The sequence below is a fragment of the Calidris pugnax genome, unplaced genomic scaffold (genome assembly GCF_001431845.1).
Source record: "Calidris pugnax isolate Ruff unplaced genomic scaffold, ASM143184v1 scaffold20, whole genome shotgun sequence".
Lineage (NCBI taxonomy): Eukaryota > Metazoa > Chordata > Aves > Charadriiformes > Scolopacidae > Calidris > Calidris pugnax.
This window is the reverse complement of record NW_015094510.1, coordinates 27,352,765-27,363,078: the sequence shown is the minus strand read 5'-3', so window position 1 is coordinate 27,363,078 and position 10,314 is coordinate 27,352,765. Positions and strand designations below refer to the sequence as shown.

At 38.3% G+C, this 10,314-nt stretch overlaps 1 protein-coding gene across 1 annotated transcript in view; it reads left to right on the top strand.

Moving 5' to 3' along the window:
• The first annotated feature begins 9,645 nt into the window (after window positions 1–9,645).
• Window positions 9,646–10,314, top strand: part of RNF17 (ring finger protein 17) — a 46,045-nt gene continuing 45,376 nt past the window's right edge. The window contains exon 1 of the mRNA XM_014965710.1: window positions 9,646–9,722. Within this exon, the coding sequence (XP_014821196.1) occupies window positions 9,646–9,722 (77 nt within the window). The remainder of the gene's footprint in view (window positions 9,723–10,314) is intronic.

The window sequence follows — 10,314 nt, the reverse complement described above, 5'->3', positions numbered from 1 at the left end:
GGAATGTGACTGAGCTCCTCTTTGTAAATACAAGGAAATATACTCAGAGCATAGCATTTCTGATTCTATCCTAGTATTTTCCATTATTTTAATCGAAGTCTGCTTGAAAAGTTTGGATTTGTTTTTCTCCTTGTTCCAGCCACTGCTCTACTGCTCCAATCTGGCTGTGTATGTTGTTCAGTTCAGAAGAACAGGTTTCACATTTTCCGTTCAGAACTCCAGTGATTCCTGGAATATATGTGATTTACAGGAAAGAGCTTCCACACATTATTTGAGGCTGACAAGTGTGACTGAAGAAACAGAGAAAGCAACATGGAGAAAAAGTCCAGCTAAGCCCTTCTTTCTCAGATGACAAACAGATACTTGGAATGTTCGAGTTTTTTGTCCCTTGACTAATACATTTCATAAATTTTTATTAAATAGTCTCTGAAATAATACAAACTGGAGACACATTGTAAGTATTCACAAACAAGCTCATGTCTGAATTAAATTAGGTGCCAGAATGCCTATCATAGGAAGTATAAGCCTGTGCTTTAACTGCTCTTCAAGATTCCTCATGGCATTTCACCAGCAAGTGATCAAGCCTTTACTGGAAGGATTATATCTTCATTTGAAAGACATGTTTTTCCCATTCTCAACTCAACCAGTGTCATCTTTGCTAACACTTAAAATGCTGATTGGGATGTTTTCCCAACCAGGGAATGCACTAAAACTCAAAATGTATTTCACTGATGTGAACAAATAGATAATGTGTAACTATTTAGTCACTGGTATCATAAATGGATTTAAACCATATATGAAAAACTAATTACACACCATAAAGAAGTGTGATTAATGTTTAATATGTGTGTAAAATACGTGTGTAAAAATTTTACTGTATGTATACTGAATCCTTTAGAGCCACAATTGAATTTAGTTCTCCAAAGACAGGGACTATATCACAGTATTACTCTGCGATATTAATTTTCAATCTGTATTAGATTCTTGGGGTCAGAATCTATTAGCATGGAAATAAAAGCAAAAATATACTGGTCCATACCAAGAAACAATTTGAGAAAAGAGGCCTTATCTCTTACTGTGGCCGTAAGTGGATGTTTAGAGCAAACATATAAAAATAGGCCAGTGTGGAATGGTGCTTCCCTTAGAAGACTCTCTTGCTATGAGCATTTAGAAACTAACAGAGCTATAGTAGATGACGTGTGCATCATCCCTTTTAACTGTTCTTCTCGTCTAATTCATGGACCATAAAATTGACCAATCATATTTTAATACATTTATAATTCTGTAGGAAGTAATTTTTATTGTTAAATTATGGATTGTTTTCAAAAGTACTACTACTTGCTTAATTTAAGTCTGTAATTTCATCATTTCATCTGGTGCCTTCTGCTTCTTATGTTACTTAGAAGGAATGAACAACCATGGCTGTCCATGTTCTTACAGAAAACTATCATATACTCTGTTCTTCAGTGACATCCATCGTAAGGGTAACAGCCCATGTAAGCCTTTTCCTATGGAAATCTTGGCATATTTCTAATCATTCACAGTGATCTTTATCTCTACCTTCAAATGCAAAGAACAAAACTGAATGCTCCTGTAAGAGATTTGGAGTAATTTTTCTTCATATCAACCTCAATTTTATGCTCAGCATTATATGAAAGTATATAGCTTTTTCACCAATAAAAGTTATTAACTACATGTTTCAATTATTACTGTAGAAAAAAACAGAAAGATGGATAAGTACATAAAAGATGAAGCAGCCAGCTATACCAGCCAAGGTAAACAAGAAGACTTTCTGTTCATTATACTTTCTTGTCTTGTGAAAGGAAGTGAAACTTAAAATACAGATTATTTTTTTTAATTCAACAAAAGCTCTGGGTGTATTAATTCTCATATGCTGTATACATAGCACTAACACTTTACACTTTCTCAAATAGCAGATGTGCACCCAAAAAAATGAACAATACAAAGCTCATTTCTGGAAACAGTAGGTACAAGAGGTATACAACCATAGCTTTTTGTGGGACCACAAGCATTATGTTTCTTGGATTTTTAATATTATACCTTGTGTAGAGAGTGATAAAATACTGACAGCCCTGAGAACATCCCCCACTTACTTAGCATTTACTTAAATACTTATTTTAAATTCAGATTCTCCATTTGTCATTGTTTCCATTCCTTTTTCCTTATGCATGAATAACATAAAAACCTTAAGACATAGAATAACTTCTAGTAAAATACTTACATATATTTCCTAGAATAGCAGAATTAATTTGATAGTAATTATAATGCCAGCGATTGGAATGGGTGTGCCACGGGGCAGTAATCCTGTTCATCTTAAACAACATCACTTTTAAGTAACGCAACAGAATTCAGAACCAACGGTATGTGATACTTTTCACGGGATTACAACCCCTAATAGTTGTCCAACTCCTTTGTCTACAGTTTTGGACAAAACATCACAAAACAACCAAAATAGACAAGGGGAATCAATGACCAAATAGCTAACTAGCTAAAGGTCATACAAGGAGCTAGTGGAGCATTATGCTACTGAACTGTCATTTCATCAGTTTCAATATCCAAGCTCATAACCATCAGATAAAGCCTTATTAAGCATAGGAATAATCCATACTTTCTCTTCATCAATCCCCATTTTCAATGCATTATGAAGAATTGTCACTAGTAAATCTTCCAAATGCCTTCTTAAGAAATCAACTATTTTCTATATATTGGTCATAAAAGACAAAGAAGCTAGTGGTTCTGTCTTACAGACAGGTTCAGTAAGGGACACCAAAGCTGAGCAGCCCAGTAGGAAGCTGAGAAGCTTATATAGACACACGTGGTAAACCTTATTTTAAACAAACAGCTATGAGGGGAATCTCATTATATATTTGCCTCTTGAACTGCTGAAACTTTGTGTACAGGCACTGAAAGAATACTGATGATCTTTTAATTTTCATCTCGCCCAGGTGATTCTGGCAAATCTTCTAATAAATTTGGTTCTTGGCAAAAGAAGATGATTTGTTTGGAGTATTCTTTTATCATAGGACTAGATCACTGCATTTGTCTCAGCATCCATCATAGCATACAGTGCATAGCTGTTGACTCAGAAAGACCCCAAAGGAGAACTGAGAGAAGAATTTCTTCTCTGCGCATTTCAGGCGAGGCGTTCTGACTACTTACAGCCTTTGCATACAAAGTTCAGTGTAGGTCATGAACCAAATCTCCCTTCAGCGTGTTTTCCATGTTTAATCTCTATGGATACAAGAAGAAGAGACCATGCCTGTTTTCCAGAGTGCTTGTGCGTTTCCCAAGCCTTTGCCTTCACCACCTCTGTTTGTGGCTGGCAAATAATTTTAATCTTTGCCTCTGAATAAAAAAGCATACTACAGTGAGGGACGCAGTTGCACTATGCGTATAGCTACCTTGGATCCAGTCATTTGGACAGTAAGACATTAAAAGACGACGCTGCGAGCCTCAGTGTGCACTGTAAAGCTTACCAGGGAGTCTGGTTGCCCAGGTTACCATGTCTTCACTCCCTTGCAAACAAGCTCCATAAAACATAGCTGGAGTTGTTCTTTCCACACATGAACAGAAATATGGCAGTCAAAACTACATGGAGCCTTTGCAGCAGAGTGTACTACGCTACTTTCTGCAATATTATATTCCACAGACTGTGGAATCACTATTAATACAGTCTATCATCTCATTTGGTTTCTGCAAGCAGTGGAACAGAGAGCCATTCTGGTTTTTGTCCTGGAGAGTTTATACTAATTCTGGCTTCCACAAGCATGTATGCAGTTGAAATATTTGCTTCCAAAAAGCATTGCTCAGCACTTCTCAGTGTTGGGTTCACATCATTCAAATACTGCTATTCCTTACACTCTAATAAAGTTTCCTGAAGGCTCTATGTACCTTTAGTATTTTTGAAACTGTTGTTTGAAAATTGCTTAAGCAGTAAAGAGCATAAAGTTACATTCAAATAACAAACCTGCCCATCAGCATGTTCCTCTCAGCTATGTGTTTAGACCCTAAAAACCTAGACACTTTTTCCCACCCGCTGTACAAACTAAACAATAATTTATGCTCCAAAATTTGGGACTCTAAAGACTATTTCATGAAGAATTTCAGATGGCATTTTTGCTGTGAAACCAAGTTTCTTAAAGATTTTAAAAACAAAAGAGAAGTTTGGTTTGCCTAGAGACAGGATTTCATCTTCAATAAGCCTAAGAGTGGTGATCTACAACATGCATTCTGGAAAGATTTCAACGTTATTTATACATTTTCATGCACAGAAATATAACTGAAAGACCCCCAAACAAACTTCAGTGCCTACACAGCGCCTTCAGTGAGACCCCACACGATACTGCAGTTTCTCTCTTTGATGCTCATTTCTGCATTAGGGTCCAAATCTGTGCCTTGCTACAGACATGCTGAGTTTCAGAGGCTGAAAGCTGAAGTCAGAAGAGTATTTTCTGCTTGTTTAACAAGTCTTTATTTCCAGATATCTCTATTTACACTCTGTGGTCAAGGTGCATTGTAGTCTTTTCAATGATAAATTAAAACTGGGAATAGATGCTCAGCTGCACTACTGGCTGGACCTGAAGAGATGGAGCTGCAACAGCCTCACCTCTGCCGGGCTTCCAGATTCAGCAGCCGAGCACAACAGGCAAGACTAACTCACAATCCAACCTCTGGCTGCTATTTCCCTACATGCTAAAAGAAGATGGCATTTAAACAAAAAGTACGGTGTTATTCTCACAGTAAAAAGCTTGCAAGATGAATTTTTTCGCTGGAGATCTTCAAGACCTGCCTGGATGCAGTCCTGAGTAATGTGCTCTGGGCAACCCTGCTTTAGCAGAGGAGCTGGACTAGATGATCTCTAGAGGTCCCTTCCAACTCTGACAACTCCGTGGTTCTGTGATTAAAGGATGAAAGCTTGATTAAAGCATTAAAGGTGTCTTATAAAAATCACAGTAACATATTAAATTAAACATTTTTATACCTATGAATTTTCAAGTCATATTTTTACTACTAATAGACCTAAAGGCAGACTCAGCAAATCTTACACTGTGCTTCAGATAGAAAAAAAGATTCTTTAGAGAAAAGAAAGTGAGTTAGACACTAATGCTACAGAAGCATCTAGGACTAAACTGTCCACCATTAGGTTTACAGATAGTTTATTGGTTTTAACCAACAGTGTGGAAGAGAAAAAAGTATGTGGCATACTTTACAATCAATTTCATTCATAGAAAATTAGATAAATAATAGCTACTGAATATAAACACCCAATAATGACTTCTGTGAGGACATGCCCATGCAGGAGAAGCTGCTGACTACATTGTTAAATGCAAGGATTCAAGGTTCTCAGTATGAATTATGAGGAAACTAAATAGTTACTCAACAGCAACTAATAGATCCAGCTGACTGTATGGCTCCAGAAACACTGATGAACAAGGAAAGGGTGAACACACCTAGGACCAGAAAAATGCAAGATGTACCATTTCATCAACAGCACAAGTTCAGCTCAACCTTAAATGGTCATAAAAAGTCATTTTAGGCACAGTGATATAAGCAACATAGTAACTGAAGATGAGTAAACAATAATTTTTACTTGAATGACTGTTGCCGGATACTACAATTGTAACAATTTATTTTTTATAATAATAGAAACTTCACTGAAGAAAATGCCAATTGTAGTGTTAGAGCAGAAATTATGCACACTGGGTAATTCTAGAAATCACTAATGTGCATGCTGGCTAACAAAAAACCTGATGATCTTGAAATGTCTAATCTCTTTCATAGTGTAAGTAACCTAAATCTGGGATACTTCAGAAAGATAATTAGAATTATGAGCCAGAGAGACTAAGTACATTTCCCTCAGGTATCAGTGTCTGTTAGACCACCACAATGTTTTGAGATTACTTGTCTAACTCATGTAAACCTTAGAAACTGGATAATTCAGTTGCTAATACTACATAATTAGCATTTCATTGATGAAATCATACTACCAATACACATCCACTATCCGTAAGCTTTTCCAAAGCATTGCATTAGGCCTTGTCTGCAATAACGTAACAGGTCTCCTTCCTTCTGCAAACACACATGCAGACCCTCACGCAGCAATTCAGGAAAAACTATTTTTCTACTTATGATGTAATAATATGGCCATACTACAGAAAAAATCCAATAGCCGTTACTTACCAAATAACAACGACATATTGCAGAATCTATCATCTAAATGACCAAAAAAACCAAAAACAAAACCAAAAAAAACCCAAACCAAACTAACCCAAACTCCCCCCAACACTGGCCAGTTTTAATGCATTTAGTCATTAAATTTTGAAAGCAGATATTCTTGCTGAGAAAGGGCAAGATAGGGACAATGAGAAAGGAGGTTGCATTTGAAGAAACAACTGGCTGAAAAGATGATCTAGACACTATATAGGTTTTCAACTTGCATTTGTCTATGATTTTTAAATGCAACTACATTATTCACACCAAAGACAACAGTCTGTTCAGTATTATCTCTCTAGTGCAGTGTACTTTCTACCACAGACGAAGATAGCGAAGAGCCTGAGGTGACACTTGTGCAAGTAGTAGCTGGCGAGTGAGTCCACCCAGGGTTAATCCATGCTGCCATCTTGTGGTCACCCACATTCGGAACACTGACTTCTCCATTGCCTTGCATTTTAAAAATTGTCGTTTAAAATTAAGAAACATCAGTAATGTTCTTTGAATAGCTAATGGCACAGAGAGAAGGTGTTCCTTCTTTTCTGGAAAATTCCTGTTGTCTTTTCAGATAACAAACCAAATTGTGGTTTTTTGCGTCAGATTTTCAGAGTGGTAGCACAAAACTGAAGGGGTGCAGTGTATGTTTATTTATTCTTTCATATACAGGCTGGCAGCTATAAAAAAACGTAATACATGCATGATATATAACATAATATGTATATATGTGCCTTTTAAAATTCTTTGCAAAGGCAAAGAGAACAGAATGTGCAGCTATGTTTTTACGAATTTTGACAAATTCATAAGCAGAAATTGATAACAACCGTTTGTTGCTATTGTTCACTGATTTATTAAATGGAGATAAAGCTGAAATATAAGAAAGGATGAGCTGTCTTCCCACCAAAGACCTAATTAGGTCTAATTAGGCTTCTCATCAAAGAGCTAGTTAGGCTGCTTTTCAGATAATTGTGTACACTGCTGGTTTAAAATTGCATTCAGACCCTTATAACCAAGGCAATCTTCCTATCATTTCCCTTTCTCTGCTACACCCACAACAGATCTGCCATCACTCATCCTATATTTTACCCCTCAGCTGTTACTTGGTATGTTGTTGAGGAATGTTTCTAAGAGTTAATTTTTAAGTGGGAATTAACATAGAATACGGAACATGAAGACAAAATTTTGGGTGCATAAGCCTTTCCTCACCTTTGAAACAGGGGAAGCAATTTTCAAAGCTAAATACAAGTTGAGAAAACTCCCAAGATTCTAACTCTATTTCAGTAACTGGTTGGCTAATCGGAGAGAAAGAGAAAACTGGTATTTACAGAGCAGAATGGTTCATTTGTTGCCTGTGGAGCATAGAGCAACTGAAGATGGGACAATGATAACGTGCCATAGAACCAGTATCTAACTTGGGTCTACAAACTTTCATGTCAAGGAGAAATAAGAATTTCAGTTCCCAGCCCTGTCTTTTCACAGTATTTTGCAGGACTTCTTTGGAGGTTGTTTGTGAAATGCACACTACTGGTAGCGGGAAGTTAGACTCTACATGCAAGTTCAGCCTGGTACATACTGATTTTTATTCTCAGAGTTTCCTACAAACTTTCTGTGGGCCAAACCACACCAAACAGAACCAGACGGGGCATGACTCCACAAGGATTCTATATAAAGTTGAGTCTAATCAGGTCCTGGTTAACGAGGGCTTCTGAGGGCAATTATTTACAAGCTGAATCACTTTAAGGATAACTTCTGGAAAGTTCTGCCCCTCACAAACAAATCATGCACATTTAAGTGTAGATAAACAAAACCAATACAAACTTGCCTGATTTGGGTGTTTTACTGAAAAGTAGGTGAGGACCTAGTTCCATAGAATTGGCTAATTTTTGAACTTTATTGCTCCTTTCCTCATGCTTTCTTCCCCACTACTCCTGAAATTCTTCTTTCGCCCTTTCAGCAGACAGGCCTGTAGCTTGTTCCTTTGACTCCTTTCTCCACGGTTACTGTTTGCCTTGGCCACACCACTTAAGTACTCCCTATTGTTAAGAAAGGGCCTTGTTACTGGAGTCAAAACCCCAGCCTAACAAACACTTACTTAAGTACATTTAAAATGGGGTAGAAACTAGTTTTACTGTGTGAACAGTGCAAAAAGATGGGTAACTTAAGTCAGGAAACTTGCCTCTTGGAAAGCTAGCCTAGTTCATGATTTAACAAATGTTTAAAAGTTGCAGGGGAAAAACAGTGGTTATTTCATTTTAAAATTTAACTGTATTTTGCTACAACATGATTTAAACACAAATCTGGAAAGTATCATGACAGTATTTATGACAGCCAACACAGGACTGGTGAAACACTGCCTAAACCATCCCTCACTTGTTCGGCAAATAATGGGAATGCATGTAGAATAAAGAAACCCCAAAGCATGGACTTAATGGCTTCTAACCCAGGACGCACCCTTTCTTTAAAGAAGAACTCTGGTCCCTCCGCAGGGGCGGAGGGGGAATCAAGTCCAGCAGCGGCTCATAGGACGCCACAGCCCAGCAGCGCCTCAGGGCGCTAAGATGGCGGCGGCAGCTGCCCGCGTGGGCCGCCACAGTCACCGCCCTGCCCCTCCCGCCTCGCTGTGATTGGCTGCGATGGGCACATGGGCCAGCGAAGCCCTCGGTGATTGGTGGTTTGGGGTGGCTGTTTTGGCGCGCGGTGAGTGTCGCGAGGCTACCCTTGAGGGGTTGTCGTCAGTCCGACTGTCGCGCTGAAGGGGGTTGGGTCCTGTTACCGCCGGTCTCGGTATGTCCCTGTCGTGGCACCTGCAGTGGTGCTGTAGGCACCGGCTGGGAGGAAAGAGAACATGTCCCGTCGGGTAGCGGGGGGGCGGGAGGAGGAAAAGGGGGAAGAAAAAAAAAAAGGAGGACAGGGGAGGTGAAGGTGCTGTGTATAAGCAAATACAGGAGGGGAAAACAAATGGCCGGGTAGTAGGCATTAAGGAAAGGAGCCGGGGTCAGTATGCGTGGTGGATCGCAAACAGGGCGTGAACTTAGAGTATTGAGATACTGCAGAAAGGAGAAATAATTGTATTGAGGATGTGTGATTCAAGGAGGCTTGAAGCCCAGCAGCAGTGTCTCCTGCTGCGCCTGGCAGTGGTGAGGTTGGAGCGGTGTAGCCTCTCCAGTGGAGTGGCTGGATAGTGTGAAGTGGGCCACCGTTCTGTTGCAATTGAAAGATTTGCTTTTCAAGGAAAAAATAGGTGTGTATTCTGTATGAATTCTGTGTCTCTCTTTTTCATTTAACTCTTTGCCAAGTCATGTAAGTAACCTCTAGTGTTAGCTGAAGTGATGAAATGTGTATGTTGTAGAGAATTTGTCACTTTGGGATTATTTGTTTTGTGTGTGTGATTTTGGTTTTTTTAAGTCAGACACCATCATGAGTAGAAGAAAAGAGTTGCCCTTGCTGGATAGCACTAATGAAAAGCTTAGTAGAAGAAAAATGAAAGCTATAAGGTATGTGAATTTTGAGATTACTCTAGTGAGCTTTAATAATTTTAAGCTCTGACAGTATAATTATCAGGAAATCATATTGAGGAAATGTAGAAATTAATATTCATATTTTGTATTGTGGCAAGTGAGTCTGTGTTACGTGTGTGTGCTGTTGTGGAAAGTTCTAGCATTTAGAGTAGGTTCATGGAAAAAGACATTTTAAATGGGATGTTGTCATAGTTATTAGGCTACTAAATCTCATCTTGATCTGGAGGTGTATTTTTAAAGTAAATAAACCACTGTTCATCTATTCAGTATATTCCCAGTTAAGTAACTATAAAATGAATGATGAAAGTTGGTATTATAACAGTTTATTAATGCTGGTTCTAGTTACCATAAATATTGGTTTTGCATACTTAAAAATTCCAGTATCATCTTTATGGATTGATGAATTTGGTATCTTAGTGGTAAGTTGCTCCTCTTCCAGTTAAAAGAGAGTAACAAAATTTTTGTGTGCATGGTGTGTGTGTCATTAACTGCAGTTTCTTCTACATAATGCCATTTGGTAAAAAGTGGTTAAGATGAGTTTTAAGAGAGCTGAAAGTCAGAATTCACA